Here is a 16,054-nt window from a genome sequence, read left to right as displayed (position 1 = left end):
ATGACTGACACCAGATCAGAGCAGAAAATGACTTGACATGCCTTCATCTCATGTTTGTGTTAGAGGTAGCAGTCGTGGTCAGTAAGGTAAAATAATGAAACTAAAAATCTATTTGGCTTTGGTGTTTAACCCTAAAACAAACAACAATTATTGTAAAATAAGCATTTATTGCATTAGTATTAGAACCTGCACAAAAGCCTGATGTATGAGACATACAACAACAAGAGGTTCAACAAATGCCCCACAATTTAAAAACATGAGCAGCCCTGAAGTAATGTAAACAAGCATTATGGCTTCATTGCGAGCAAAAGAAAAACAGCCGGGTGCACGGACCTCAGAGCCGGTTTGGCAGGTTGTTCAGCACATGGAACGATGAGGCTGTGCGGTGCCTTGAGGTGTGGCACATTTACCAACATTTAAAGGTATTTATAAGGCCCTCTGCTGCCTGGAGTGCAAAGTCCAGACTGTACGAAGAGCTCAGTTAAACTCTCAAAGAAAACACAGAACAACCTGGAAGAGTGTGAAGGGCTCAGTTCACACAGAAGAAAATATTTCTTTTAAATTAGTGGTACTTTATGTAGAAAGGCTAGTTTTATTAGGTCATCTCTCTGCATGAATAAGTTTGCTCCGGATCAGTCCACAGACCAGTTTTCACTGGAACTACTTTCTACCGATGAAATAGTCCCCTGTGACAGTGAGTTCTGTGGATTATTAATTGTGGAACATTATTTCTGAAAAGAGATGAAGTTGTTCAGATAATATAAGTAAATTCTGTGAACATCCCAACTACAATTCAGTTCATCATTGCAGTAAGATAGCAGCAGAAATCTGCAAACCTGGGCAAATAAAACCAGAACTATACAATCATTAGATACCACTTGAAAGTGAGAAAAGGTTTTTTTCTTCTGTGAACTGTTCCTTTAAAAAAATAACCATAAAAGCTGACTAAGATTAAAACAGGGCACAGAGCATTCGTTTCATGAGCTTTGACCAGCTGCACACACCATGTCAGATGACACTGAAAGAAATATCCAACAACATGTGATACCTTCTGGTTCCCTTGAGATAAAAATCCTACTGTTGTGACTCCAAGTCGCCGTTCTTGGACAATAAGCTGCATCTAATAAAATGCCACAGGAGGCCGGCTGAGGCTCAGAGATCCAGCTGAAACCGGACGGAAGGTGACTGGACGACCACCGGATTGTTCCCGGTTAACAAGGTTTTAAGTGGTAGAAATGCATGTGAGATTTCATACGGGTTAAAAGTCACACAGAAATGAGTCGCCCTCGACGCCACATACAGCCCTGAAAAGTCGGTTTGGAGGCAGAGGAGGGCTTCAGTGTCGCTTCAGAGAGTAAAGTTTTCAGATTCAATCAGTGCAATTATTCTCTTGAGTAAAGCACCAACTCCCTGAGTGCGCTCGTTTAAGTTTTATTGTGCTGAGTCAGCCTGGAGGTACGAATGGGTGACGGCCATCATTAAGGTAAGTTTCTCCAAATCTCCCCCAGAAGCGTCCTCTGACAGTTGTTCTAAGGGCCGGTGTAACCTGTGGCCATGTCTCCGTCACCCATGTCCACTTGCAGGACATGTGGGCAGTCATAGGGGGACCTTTCCTCTTCTTCCTCCTCCTCCTCCTCCAAATAAATGGAGATGCACTCTGTTTTCTCTGAGTCGTCTCCAGAGTCCTCGTCTGTCTTCTGTCCCTCTGATGTCAACCCCACAGATTCCAGCTCCTTGTTTCTGCTCTCTGAAAGTCCTCCGTTCATGTTGGGGCTGGAAGGAGGCTGGAAACCAGAGCCGGTGCTGCTGTGCTGGAGGTTCTTGGTGGGATTGTTCTCCTCCTCTGAGCTGACCAAAGGTTTCTTGTTGACCGTCACTCCAACAGTGCTGATGTCTGTTTTGGACACCATTTTATACTTCAAGTCCCGTTCCTTGAGGACTGGCCGCTGTCAAGAGGGCAGGTGGGACAGAAGGTTTTATACAACAGTTAAAAACAACTAAAGCCACATAACGTTTGATCCAATCGGACACCTTACCAGAGACTTGGGTAGACTGGGTGTCTCCATCGTCCAGGCCTTCACCTTACAGATGATGATTGTGATGATGATGATTATGAGGGCAGTGATGGACAGCAGTATAGCAAGCGTGATCACATGGAGCTCTGCAATCCAAAATACATCAGATTTAGTTTCATTGTTTGGACACTTTCCGATTTGGAGTGACAGGTTAAAGCAAAGACCATCAGTATTTTGAAGGCTTCGTTCATAGTCAGGTGATCATATGCACGTTGGATAAGGTTTTGCTTGCTGGAAATCAATCGTCCTGGATGTTTACCGCTAATAGAAGAGATGGGGAACAAAACAAACTCTTTGTTCTGGGTAAAAAGTGTATGATATGAAGGTTTGAGTTGGAAAGTGATATTTTACAAATCCAAATTTGGGAGATATCAGATGGCTTCATATCAGCTTCAGCTGAACTCTCATTCACTCAGTGTCCACTTTATTAGGTACACCTGTACAATCTAACGCAATAAACCAATACAACTGTTTCACTGTCACAGAGGTGTTGATTCAACAATGTTTCAGCAGTGAGTCTTCCTGATATTCTATGCCCTTTGTGTACAGTCAGTGGGAAGGACAAAATAGTAGAAACACCTCAATAAAGTGTATTGATCAAACGGAGATGTGCAGACACACTTTGATGCATTGACTGTCTTTAAAGAAGCCCTTCCACTTCAGACTTACCCCCTGCGTCACTGTCACAGATGCGATCAGTCTGTCTGAACATCATGTGGCCAACGCCGATCCCGTCAAACAACATTCCCTTCAGCGTTACGCACTGGTTCACGCCTTCAGGAAGAGAGATGAGACAGCGGCAGTTTTCATCTTTCACTGTGCAATCACAGCTTGTTTCTCCCTGAAAGTCACAGAGCAGAGATAATTAATAACAATATTGTTTTATTATTACAATAATCAACAAAACATTTGACCTCCACTGTACTCGACATGGAGACCTGGTTCTCGATATCCAGCCCTAGCATCCAACATTTCTGTGTGGGACAGGGTCTGAAGGAATATAGAAACACAACCCCAGCGCTACAGCTTCATGAGACCGGCCTCTGCTGTGGACAGCCATGGTCCACAGGACCTGCAGTCTTTCCAGGGAGTGAGCTTGATAAGCTCTCTAGTTGTCAGTGAGATGAAGCCCAGACATTTAAACTCATCCTTACTGGGTCCATTTTGCTCTCCTTGTGATGAACCGTTGACATTTTGGATGCTTAGAGTCTAACAAGCAGATGGCAATGATTTAAATGACCCCTGTAAGCTTCAGACAAATACTGACGTGTAATGTTAAATACACCCATCCTCCATCCAAAGGCATCCAGCAGTAAAATGTTTAACCCTTATTTGTACTTACATGATTTGAAGACACGTAGAATTTAAAGGTCGCAGCATCCGGCTTGTTAGCCCGCTTCAGTTCGCTGTAATAGTGGAGTGGATTTGTGAAAGTCACTGTGGCCTCCTTCAAGGTCACAGGAGGGAAATCTAAATCACCTGTGAAGAGAAATTTACGTTTTATATCTGCAAACGAATCCTGAAGTGGGGAAATGAACATGTTCTTACAGCTGCATATTACTTACATCTTTGAACAGTCGGCCTTAAATAGTTAAAGGCGAATGTTTCAGATTGCACCGGTTTAGACTCTTTGCCTCCCCGTATGGCCGTTACGGTGACGCCAAAGTTGTCCATATAGTGCTCTTCAGATGACCAGATGAAGGGGGTCAGATCATACTGATGGTCTGTGGTCTCGTTCTCAGAGTTTCTAAAATATGAGCAACAATACAGCAGATTAATCTTTCATCTTACTACATCTGATCAATAGCCAGACAGAGAGTGGAGACTTCCACCGAGCAGATACCAACAACAACACACAATATCTGCTGCCGCTGAGTCAGCAAACATTACATTGATCTCGTCATCAAACTAATTCAAGCCTCACCAAAGGTTCATCTTCTGCTTTCAGTTTTAGAATAGTCGAGTCTCACTGTTAGCTCGTTGGCTAAGACACTGTTGTGGGTGTGTTTCACTGAGGTCTGTCTGTGGTTCATGCAACACCAATGATGAACATGTGTGGTTATTCCTCTGGGAAATAGGTTTTCCTACCCTGAAGGATGGCAGCGTCAACACTTACCCAGCTGCGCCTCTGATGTTCACCCTGAACCTGGTGTTTGGTTCCTGTTCGCTGTGCTCCCAGCTGACTGAGACTTTGAGATTCTGGCAGCTCACAGTCACGTTTGTTGGAGGCAGAACTGCAAGTAAGAAAAGAGGAAAGAGCCATAAATAAATGTACCTTTACAAACCATACAGACATATGGGTCAGTATACTACATACACAAGTTAGTACTTTTTGGGCATTTTTGTACTTTCTCCATCCAGACTCGAGCCGCAGACGTTGTGGTTCGTGGTTGGCATCTGAACCCTGAGACCACAAGGGTCTCCTACAAACCATCATCTAATCATCTGTTGCCATGATGTCCTGAGTAAAGAGAACCACCATGTTTCCCAGCAGATCTGTCAGTAGAGCAATACAGTTCAACCGCAACACAAACTGCAGCCTCCAAGAGGACCGTCGTCTTGGATCAACACGTAAACATTAGAGCCCAAATGCAAAAACAGTTGCAGTTTTATAATGCTCCATAAACAAACAAAGATGAAGGAAGTGAGCCTGTTCGACCCAGAACAATATCAAACAAGCATTTATCAGCAGGGAAACAAGCAAACTGAAAATCAACTTAGTATTTGTGTCTCCTTGATGTATATGAAGAAGGGCCCCAGCCTTTGCCAAATGTTGGGAGGCTTTAATAAATAATTCAACATGAAAAAGTAAGTTTCAGAGCCGTTGGATGTCATCTTTGCAGCAGTCAGGCTACGTTAGCCTGAGTGTTCAGAAGAAAGTCACACAGGCAAATAAAACCAACCTCACCCACACCGGGAGAGTGAGATGAGGCCGTCACACGTCTGAGTGGATCGAAGCATATCTGCACATATCTGACACTCCTACACAGTTACACATCAGCTACGCATGAACAATAAACACATATTTATCTGCTCATAATCCAGGAAGGGGTGCGGTACATACGTGCAACTGACTAATTCCATTTATGGTAGTTAGGTGACAGATGTACAACAAATGGTGTACGGCGTTGTTTTGTCACTTGTTTTTAATCTCCTGGGGAGGCAGACATTACTAAGTTTCTTATATCAATGATGTTATAGACAACAAGAACTTAAAACAACAACAACAACAACAAACCCCTTAAATATTTGCATTAATTAATTAATCTAAAGCTGTGTCCATTGATGTGTTGCTATCACAGCCTCCACAGTTTGAACCACTCTGCACAGATTTGCTCCCATTGAGCCTTGACAGCATCAGCGAGGTCCCACACTGATGCTGAGCAACCACGCTGCCCTCACTTCATATGGGATGTATACCGATGGAGGAGGAGGAGGAGGAGGGGGGAAAGGCTTCACGTTGCAGTCTGTTGAATGATTGTAGAGTGAAGGTCGAAGAGACTGTCTCTGGTCAATGTGGCACTAGATTAATTAAGTTTTCTTTTGAATTGGCTAATCTGAAGCCTCCACATTTATTTGTCTTTCCGGGCTCATCTGTGGTATTTAGTAAGTCAGATTCATCACAGTCGTAGTAATAACTTGGATGCTGACACAAACTGTTGACGCAGAGGTGGGAGAGCTTGACCGTCTATCATTGTGTGCTGTATCATTATGAGTTCTCTTCAATGGAACCAAGTGGCTGAGAGCAAACCAGGAAAAACAGCCCTGGGCCTAGAGTACTCAAAAGTATATCCACGTACTTTTAGCCATGTGCTGTGCTGGTGCATTTACTGTATATTTAATTTCTAGAGATAAATTCCTGAGGCATTTAATTAAAAGGAGAGCTGTCTGTTAATATGCCCCATGTGAGCAGGTGTTAGTCATTTGTGACGTGTTCTTATCTGGAATAAATGATCAGTTTGATCTGAAGTAAAACAGGCAAATTAAGACCTGTCCTTCCTTCAACAGCAGAGTTTAAAACCACATGTTTCATGCCTTGACGTGATGCAGGTGATTCATGATGTTCCAGTTGTTCAGGTGACACCTGAGAAACTCCAGATCAAGAACGGATGTGCAAAGTTTCAGGATGCGTCACTCAGCGTGAACGTAACTCACAAAGGAGGTTAGTTTTGTTATTTGGGAAAATTACAATTAGGTAGCAGGCGGTGAAATGACAAGCGAGACGACGTTGGCCTCATCCAGAAACACTCATTTTAAGATGATGAATGACACCTGCTCTCTAAGGTCCAGGCAAAGCATCACATGATTTAAGGATGCAGAAAGTCTGTCTGGCTACGTGTTCAACTGATTATAAGATGAACATTCATTCACTTCCTTATGAGAACAACCACAGCTATCTCTGATATCACTGACATAGCCTGGACCTTGAACACATCTGTAATGAGTCACTCAGATTTACAGCATTATTTTCTAACATATATAAATTGTCAACAATCATGGCAAATGTCCATCTCAAGTTCCAAGAGTCCAAAGTGTCTTTTTCTTCCTACAGGAAGTAAAATCAAAGTATTCTGTTTGTTTTTCAGCCTTCTTGATAAATGACTACACAGATTAGTTGTTAAAACTGTGATTAAACAATTACACTGTGCACAGATCAATTAGATTAACAGATCAAACTGGAAAAAGAAGTTAATGAATTTTTTTGGGATTTTCTGCAGCTACAACCTGAATACAAGAGCTGAAAATCAGACGCTTGACTTCTAGCTAATGACCTACACACATTTCTTTCTTTTATTTTTATTTTAATAGTATTATTTTAGTGTAACAGAGAACATTAATAATGACAGGAGGCCAAAGTCATGTCTGATTGATCATTCTGTAAAACATCCAGGCGTGAATTTAACATTTATTTCATGTTCTTCATTTGATATAAAGTCTTCATTTTTTTCGTGGTATTCTAGTAAGACGTCTTAATCATTTCATATTAAGGTCACAACGTTGCACAGAGAATACTGTAGTGATCAATATGTATCGTCCAACCACTTACCAATCACGGCAGAAGCTCCACAGATCAGAAGAAGGAGGGCAGTGAACGCACCATCCAGCAGCATGGTTCAGGTCTATAAACTGTCCAACAACCATAAAAATCCGGCTTCCCTCTCAGCTCGGACGATCCAAATTAAAATGTATTAAACCAGAACGAGCCTTCATTAGAAACCAGTTAGAAACCAGTTACAAAGACAAGACGTAGAGTTTCTCCTCAGCAAAGTCCGTTTTCCTCTTCGTCTTCACAGAAAAACAACGTTGCGGTCGTCTTCCGGTGTGTTTCAACAAGGTGAGCACTGACAGTAACGACCAAACTCACGTACCCAACCTTTAGAAACACCTTGATGACGTCATTGGACACGATAAAGACCGCTGCTTTATTTCAAAATAAAGGTTTAGATATTTCAGGAGCAAATTAACAGAAAACTGGACCAGAATCCAAATCAGAATCTCTCTCTCTCTTTTTTTTATTGTATTATTATTGTTATTATTATTATTATTATTATTATTATTATTATTATTATTATTATTATTATTATTATTATTATTATTTTAATTTTTTGGTGTGTGCCCACATGCAAGGAATTTGACTCTGGTTTAAACACTGCTTGCAGTGAACTTGCACAGGAAAGAAAAAACAATTTCCTTGCAAGGAAAAATGTTGCGTTAAAAAACATGTAAATAAGTCATCAAGAGAGACTGCAAAGGTGAAAGAAAGATACTAATAAATGTAATATTTTAGCCCCTTTTAGAATGAATCTTCATTTGTACTCAAGGAGACACGAGTACATAAAGAAAGAATATATACACGATCTCAAAAATATATATTCAAAAATAAATCAGGACCTATCGATCATGGTGTTTTTAATGCCGTCATTTTTGTCATACTGCACTAGAAACCAGATTATTTTCAGTTATTCAATTAATTCACGACTGACTGAATTCAAGCTTTTATTATGAAGCCAACGTTTTATTTCTTGTTGACGTCTTTTGCGCAGGTGAAGCAGGTGAATTCATCATCATGAAATCTGGTGTTTGTCGCCACCTGCTGTTCGCACCCTGACAGGGCATTTCCTTTATGTTGGCATCTTTAGTGCCATGTGGATGGATAAAGAAATAAATAAATAAAAGACTCTTTTATTTTATTCAACTTGAGCTTATTTTTTTTATTCTGTTTTGTTTTATATTTTATAAATCCTGTCATATGTATAATCTTGTTCTGATTCAAATATGAATATGAAATATAAATATGAATTCATTGTGATCACCAGGCTAACAGACGGTTCTTTTTCCAGCAGAGGAAACAATAAAGCACAACAATAGTTCCTGTGATTTTAAAAATGTCGTATGTATTATCCACGTTATTTATTCCTGTAATTCCATTTTATTTCAAGGAACAATCTTGCTTCATATTATATGTCTGTTGTCCAGATGTTGCCATTTTAGCCGGAGCTGCTGTGACAAAGCATGTTTATCGCACCGTGCCAACAGCACCCAACTTCAGCAGAGTGAAAAGCAAAGCCTCTTATGGGATTACAGCTTCAGTCTTTTACTGAGTCAGACACAGAGGAGAGGAGCGACGACCGCTCACATAAACAATAGTCTCCCAGGAAAATCCTCAACACAGCCCAGAGAAATATTCCAAACTGCCAAGAAGTACTCTGCAGGACATTACAACACATTAAACTATTGTTAGTAATAGTCACTACATGTAAACACATTTTCACTGTAAACATGGTTTAACTGAAATACCTGTTAAAGGCCCGAGGAGGTAAAACTCTCTTTAGAGAAAAGTCTAAAAAAAAACGCGTAAATCTCTTTATCAGAACTTTTTTGTTTTCCTCTTTCCTCTCCTATGAATCACCTCAGCATCCCTCAGATTAATGTGGTGTCACTTTGGAGGACCCCACCCTGCTCCACCTCGAGCAGCTGCATCAGTAAAATGCTGCTTTTGCATCAGTAACAATCTCATAATGTTAAATATAATAATAGATCAGCATCAGGAGACATTTTACTGCAGAAAAAGTACTCTTACTTTTGATACTTCAAGTACATCTTGCTGACAATACCTCCTTGCTTTCACTGAAGTACTACTGCTTTAACTGTGGGAGTACTTTTACACTGGTGCATTTATTTAAGTAAAACATTGTGTATTTCCTCCTGCTCTGCTTGGTTGATGTACAGAATGAAAGAGAAATGTGATGTTGGGTGGGCCAGCGCGATTACTCAGGACATCACCAGTGGTGTCATGACAGGTCTGACTTTACCCATGATCCTCCTCTCAACCTCCACATGGTCGGACAAGGTCCTCATATTTCTGCCCACTCAGCTCGCCACGTGAGGAGTAATTACGGCTGCCGTCTGCACGCCTGGGGCAGTAATCCTGCAGGGACAAATCCCACCCGCTGCCCCCGAGCATCCTGCTGGGTCGATTCCAGGCAGATGTTGGACCTCACAGCTGGACTGTAGACATGTCTTTGATCAGCGGTGGTATCAGCATCATCATGAACCACATCTGGACTTCCACAGCAGAATAGCTGATGGACTGGGTGCTATTTGTTTCATTAAGGGTTGAGGGTTAGGGTGACAGTTCAATACATACACAATGCTGATACAATGTGTCACTGTTGAGTGTGGATAATCAATCAATAACATTTTAGGTCTCTCAGTACAAAGCATTTATTTGAATAAATGAGTGATTTTTGGCTAAATGAGTTTTAGAGAAACATAAGCATTCTCTTACTGAAGGGAAAAGTGAGATATTCCCACAGATACAACCCCATAATTAGAAATCTGCTTGATAAAACCAGTGGTACACAGCTGCTGAGCCTTTGTGGTGAGGTGAGGGTCCATGTTACACCTTTCCACCACGTTCCATGAAAATCAGTTCAGCAGTCATTCAGTAATCCTGCTGACAGACAAACAAACCAATAAACTGGACAGGAAACATAACCCCCTCGGACGAGATCACGATTTTTTGATGCTATGTCTGTGAAAAACACCATATCTCGATTACTCGGTATATTGTAGGTCAGAAAGCAAAGAGCTCAACCCAGACAGGCTAATCACTGCTGCTGCCGTCTGCAGTGTCGTGGCAGGGAGTTTATTTCTGACCTCACTGTAATCGAGTCTAACATGGTTGTTTTTTTTGATCACTCAGATGGAAAACTATCTCCAACAATAATCCATCTGCCCAGTTATTCCATCTGTTGACAGTGGGGGAGCTCACACCAGCTGTTTCTGTTTAAACAGAAAAAGAAGACCACTACATGAAACTTAAGCTGTAATATAAGAAAGTTTGTGACCAGGCTGTTCTTACTTTGACAAGCACAAACCAAACACTGGCCAACCCGCAGTGTGTCACCCACAGCAGCGGCCGTGTGACGCAGTGCATTCTGGTTGTTGTAGGTTTTCTTCCCTTTGAGCAAACTGAATACCAGAGCCCCTTCTCTCTGTTTTCTCTGGGTCATGGAGCACCAATTTCAAACAAACATTTGCATCTTTCTACTATGTAAACAGCCCAGTTTCATGAAGAGACCATCTTCACAGCGATGCCTTTAAAGTTCAGGGGAAATTTTCATCATTAACTGATCGCTCTGCAGAGGCAGACTGGACTCACACTCTGAACACTGGAGCACTTTGGCCTAAAGGAAGAGCTGAATGAATCGTGTTTCTCTCATCTATCACACTTGATGGGTGCAGCACTTGTTGATTGAAATCCTGTTCAATCAATTTTCCAGTGACAGCCTGTTCTCGGCTGACGATGTATGTGTTTATGTTCCTGTCTGTTTCCACTCGGACAAAGACCCAGTAGTGTTGAAGTGTTAAAGGCTGCTGTCAATCAACCAGTTCATGTACATTCAAGACGTCACATGCAGTTCTGCGTCTGCACCAGCTTTCACATCGCGTAGCTGTTTGTGTGTGTGCAGTCTGTCAGGAGGAGATGTCATCCCATCATCAGCAGTGAGCGCATGATGGCTTCTTTAAATCCCTTGATTGAAGGCGTGTTGAGGATTTAAACCGGAGTGAGGAAAGATTTTTGTAAATCTGGGTGGAAAATCAAGCCTGAGCTTTATTTTGCGACAGTGACAGACTTCATCAGGTCTCTTAAGCTTCTGTGTGAAGTCTGGAGGAGATCTGAAATGATATTATTGACCCCGGAGGGAATTAGGTCATTAAAGAAAGCTGGTTGAGTTTGATGAAAAGAAGAGAAAAAGTAGTAGTATTTTTAGACAGGTGGCTGAGTGGTTAAACTTTTTTCCATATGCTGAATTCATATATGAAATAAATATCCCTGCAAAGGCCTCTTGTCCAATTTTATGTTGTGTTGTAGATTATGAGAAGTTAATAAAATCTTGAATAACATTTAATTGTAGCATAATGTCATAAATAATTAAATGTACATAGAATAAGAAAATGCAACACAGATAAAACTGAGCACCTTCTGCAAAAACAGGTCATGCCCTCGCTGATGGTAATGACCCGACCTTCCATACAGTCAACCGTGCACATAAATCTCTTGCCTAATCCATCATATAGATATTTAATCAAAACCGTTCTCAGGTATTTTCTCTCATGCAATGTTTCAGGGAGGATTAATGTAAGGAGGCTGCACGCCAGCGGCTGTGAGGCCGACTTGTGTGTTTGTCCTCCTGAGCTGATTTTATTAACACTGTTCCACACAAACACACACGAACACACTCAGTTCAGCAGATGCTGGACACCATCAGGTTGTTCTCGTGCAGCTGTGCAGACCTCACAGGCTCATATTCATCTCTGAAATCCAAACCTTACCTTCACAGTATAGAGAACAAACATTCAAGGTCAACACCACTGGTGGAATGTAACTAAGTACATTTACTTAAGTATTGTACAGACTGGAGGTACTTGCACTTTACTTAAGTCTTTCCATTTTCATGCCACTTTTTACTTTTACTCCACTCAGGTTGCAGTCTTATAAAAATGAGCTATGTGATGATGTTATATCCAGTAGCACAACAATCACAGGTGACACTTTACTGTATTGAGTACTTTTAATACTTAAAGTACATTTTCCTGATTGTATTGAAATACTTTTACTTAACCTTTTCAATGCAGGACTTTTACCTGGAACAAAAGTGATTATTTTCATGAATTCAACATCATTCAAGTCTTCATATTTAAAGAAGAGCAAAGTGACATATGAGATCTTTACAGCTTCCCAGAGGTGGCGGTCGAAAGCTTTAATGGCTGCTGATGATCAACAGAAATATGTATTCATTCATTTTATCAAATGGGAATACCAAACATTCAGTGGATCGACCTTCTCTGATAATTTGTTTCTGGTTTTCATGGACATCATAAAGTGAACATGTTTCGGTTTTGTTTGTTGGAGAATTGAATCAGTTTTAGACGTCATTTGGGCAACGAAAACCTCTGTAATTGTAATTTTTTTCTTCATCATCATCATCATCATCATTATTTTTTGTTCTGATGTCTTTTGTACCGTCTCTGTGTGTCTCACACACACACACACACACGCACGCACACACGCACACACACACACACGTATCAGCTGTGGATTTTTCACAATCACTGTGTTTCTTCCTCAAGTTCGTTCCACGTGCCAGAGATTTGATCTGAAGAGAAGCCCCACCTTTTTCTGTCACCGACAATTACTCACACAAACTGGACACACACACACACACACACACACACACACACACACACACACACACACACACTATGATATAGGGCAGCTGTACGGCTCTAAATCTCATCATTGGCCTGAATCCAGTTGCTTTGCTGCATGTGTCGGCATGTGAGCAGCTGCTTAGCTCGCAGCCCCTCCCATCAGACCCTCCACTGGGCACCATCCGCCCATCTCACCCTTGACTACCAACACCTCCCTCCCCCCCGACCAACAGCCATCCCCTCCCTGTTGTCTGCTCTGTTTACTCCACTGGACAACAACAACTGGATGCTTTAGCTGATCACCATCTATTTACTCTACAAACACACATTTCTCCATCCACCAGCACTACCAGTATCAGAGCATCATGCGGGCGCTACTGGAGAGCAGCTGGATGAGGTTTGGACCGGCAGGCAGGGGGTCGTACGACTGGGTGACAGGATCACCTTCCACACAGGAGAAGCAGGTGTGTAGAGCTCAAGTTCAGCAGTGATAATCTGACATGTTTCATCCTCCTAAAATTATGTGGATGTGCTTCAGCGGTTCATTCAAGCGACGTGATGCTGATTTGAAGCGAAGCATTTAATCATAAACCACACTAATTTCCACAGCTGCACCCTCATATTACATGAAATCAGTTTATACACATTTTGCCAAAATTCATCGTGAATCTATCTGGAGATTTCTGCATCTGCACAACAACCAAAAAAAAAAAAAAAAAACACACTGTGTGTCTGAGTGATGTCTGGCCATGAGCTTTGAAGAGGTTTAAGAACCAGCCAGCTGCACTTACAACTGTACTTCAGTCTAACTTTCAAATTCAGAGGGGCTCCTGACTGGATCACTTCAACCTCAAGTTTGAGTTTTATGCAAGCTCATTTTCTCAACGTTTCTTCTTCACACTTGATATGTGTTGTGTGAAGTCCCATCTCGAGATCACAGTGGTGGTAAGTAACTGAGTTTATTTCGTCAAGTACTGCACTTTAGTCCAATTTTTGGACTCTTTTATGCTACTTCTACTACATCAGAAAGAAATATTGTACTTTCTACTTCACTGTATTTGTTGTCTTTGGTTAGTAGTTATTTATCAGATTAAGATTTTATTGAATATATATACGATAAGCTAAGTAAATACAAAACCCCTTACAAAATGCAGTGTATACACAGCTGTCGTGTGTGTGAGGTGTTAGCAGTGATTCCCCTCTAAGCCTCTCAGATGGTTTCATTGAAATAACAGTTTGAAGCCAAACCATTTCATAAAAAGCACATAAATGTATCAGAACTTTATTTTTTCTTCCTTCCCATTAATCATCTGATGACCCCTCAGATTTATCTGGTGACCCTTTGGAGGGGCCCAACCCCTTGGTTGGGCATTGCTGGACTAAACTAAACTAAAGAAGCTCTGCCTGTTGGTGATGGCACAAAGGACCAAGTGCTGACTGTCTATTGTGGAAACAGAAGCTAAAACTGCTGAATGTAAAACCAAAAGAGGAGATGCAGGAAAGCGTAGCAGGTTAAAGAGCTGGATACCTGCCTTCTTCTTTGTTCCTTTGCGTCAGAGTCCTTTAAGCCTCATATAAAGTCTCAGACTCTAACAGCACTTTGCAGTGAGCCACACTCAGATGGATTGAGCATTAAAAGCCGTCCAGTCGTGCAGAGGAGCAGAGTCTGCAGGGTGCTGGGTCATCCAGGCAGCATTAACTAATTGCTAGAAAAACTGAGGCAGGGGGAATTTGGGACAGTGTGAGCGGATGTAAACAGCATGGCCACATGTTGTTCTCTCACAGCTGGAGGGGTGCAGGATCACCCTTCTTGTCTGGATCAAACACAGACTTGTAATGCATCATGAGCAGCACTGCAGATTTACGGGATTTGTCTGAGTCTGTAACACATTCATTCGACTGAAAACCAAAGATCTGCAATAAACCTGCTGCTGATTGAAAGAAGTTGTTTATCACAAAACCTTCAAAATAAAATGGGAGATTTTTTTGTTTGTTTGTTTGTTTGTTTTTTTGCATTTACTCAGTCAGTGAATTGATAAACTCTTTAAAATCCTTTTGGATTACTGAGGTGCTGAATGCAAGACTTTTCCTTCCAGTGGAGTATTTTCAGCATCATATTAGTACTTTTACTGAAGTAAAAGATCTTAATACTGTTACCACAGCGAAACTGGGTCTTCTGGGGCCTCTGGAGATCTGGATGATAATCCAGTCTTGTTAATACCACCACAGCGTTTGATGGTTAATTATCATCAAAACTACAAATGAGCCCCTCTTTGTAAATCTCCCACAGAGACAAACATTTCTTTAAACCAGGTCTTCCTATTTGACCTCCAGGGCTATGACTGGAATGAGCTGGACATGGGAGAGGACAGAAAGACAGAGCTGGTGGTCTACATTGTCCTCCCGGTCGTCTCCGTCCTTCTGCTGGCTCTCCTGGTGGGTTTGATTTACCGCCGGTGCTCCCGAAGCAAACTGAGCCTGGCCGACATCATCGCTCTGGACCTCCAGGACGCAGAGAGCAACGCAGAGTTCCTCTCCTCCCTGACCAGGAATGCAGAACGCCACACCAGCACCAGCTCCGACGGGTCGGACGGGGTCTTCGTTATGGTCTACCTACCTCCGCCCTATGAGGAAACCCTCACCAAGATCACCCGGGCCGCCAGCCTCTCCAGCTCCAAAGACGTGGAGTCGATAAAGATTGAAGATCTGGAGGCCAAGCTGTGTCCAGAGCTCAAGTCCAGCGGCAGATATGTGTGATGGGCGTTAAAAAGACATTATAACTCCAATATTTGGTGTTTTTCTAACTTTGCTGTCATTTACCACTCATCTCTGCAGCTCTACAGAGCCTCTTAGCCCCTTTTAACTCATAGTTTTGGTTTTACAACACATTTACTGTCTGGTTCAGTGTCAGAGCTCTCATCAACTTCGTTTCCAGCAGCAGGCAGCTGTTTTCATCAAGCAGCTCCGATAAACCACCACCTGAGACCAGCTGGTGAGGAGAGTCGAACATTTAGCAGCTAAAGAGCCAAACCAGAGCTGAAGGAGGGTGAATGTTGGACTCCCGTTCATCAGGTGGACTCGGACTCTCAGACTTGATGATGTTTGTCCGTGTCTGCTGGCAAATGTTTGTGTGTTGGCTTGTTTCGGAGTTCTTCTGCCCTTTACTGTCCAAACATCAATAAATACACTTTCAAAAAGCCACTTGTAGCATTTTAGCATCATTTGATAAACGATATGTAACTTTTGAGAGAATAGAAGAA

At 41.9% G+C, this 16,054-nt stretch overlaps 2 protein-coding genes across 3 annotated transcripts; one reads left to right on the top strand and one right to left on the bottom strand.

The window, feature by feature from the left end:
* Positions 1–78: 78 nt before the first annotated feature.
* On the bottom strand, positions 79–7,404 carry ifngr1 (interferon gamma receptor 1). The gene is made up of 7 exons (XM_076728801.1): positions 7,123–7,404; positions 4,192–4,309; positions 3,641–3,822; positions 3,418–3,554; positions 2,745–2,916; positions 2,037–2,161; positions 79–1,946 (listed from the first exon to the last, which is right to left on the bottom strand). Exons 1-7 carry the CDS (start codon positions 7,184–7,186, stop codon positions 1,530–1,532), a joined length of 1,215 nt encoding a protein of 404 aa, XP_076584916.1. The 5' UTR covers positions 7,187–7,404; the 3' UTR covers positions 79–1,529.
* Positions 7,405–13,043: 5,639 nt separating this feature from the next.
* smim28 (small integral membrane protein 28) lies at positions 13,044–15,995 on the top strand. Of its 2 annotated transcripts, none has more exons than XM_076729098.1 (2): positions 13,044–13,258; positions 15,129–15,995. In XM_076729098.1, exons 1-2 carry the CDS (start codon positions 13,160–13,162, stop codon positions 15,549–15,551), a joined length of 522 nt encoding a protein of 173 aa, XP_076585213.1. In that variant the 5' UTR covers positions 13,044–13,159; the 3' UTR covers positions 15,552–15,995. The 2 variants fall into 2 exon arrangements, with proteins under 2 accessions (XP_076585213.1, XP_076585214.1); XM_076729099.1 differs by having other exon boundaries at positions 13,044–13,739.
* Positions 15,996–16,054: the final 59 nt, after the last annotated feature.

The sequence above is a fragment of the Chaetodon auriga genome, chromosome 4 (genome assembly GCF_051107435.1).
Source record: "Chaetodon auriga isolate fChaAug3 chromosome 4, fChaAug3.hap1, whole genome shotgun sequence".
In the NCBI taxonomy this organism is placed as follows: Eukaryota; Metazoa; Chordata; class Actinopteri; order Chaetodontiformes; family Chaetodontidae; genus Chaetodon; species Chaetodon auriga.
This window is presented reverse-complemented; position numbering and strand designations above follow the sequence as displayed.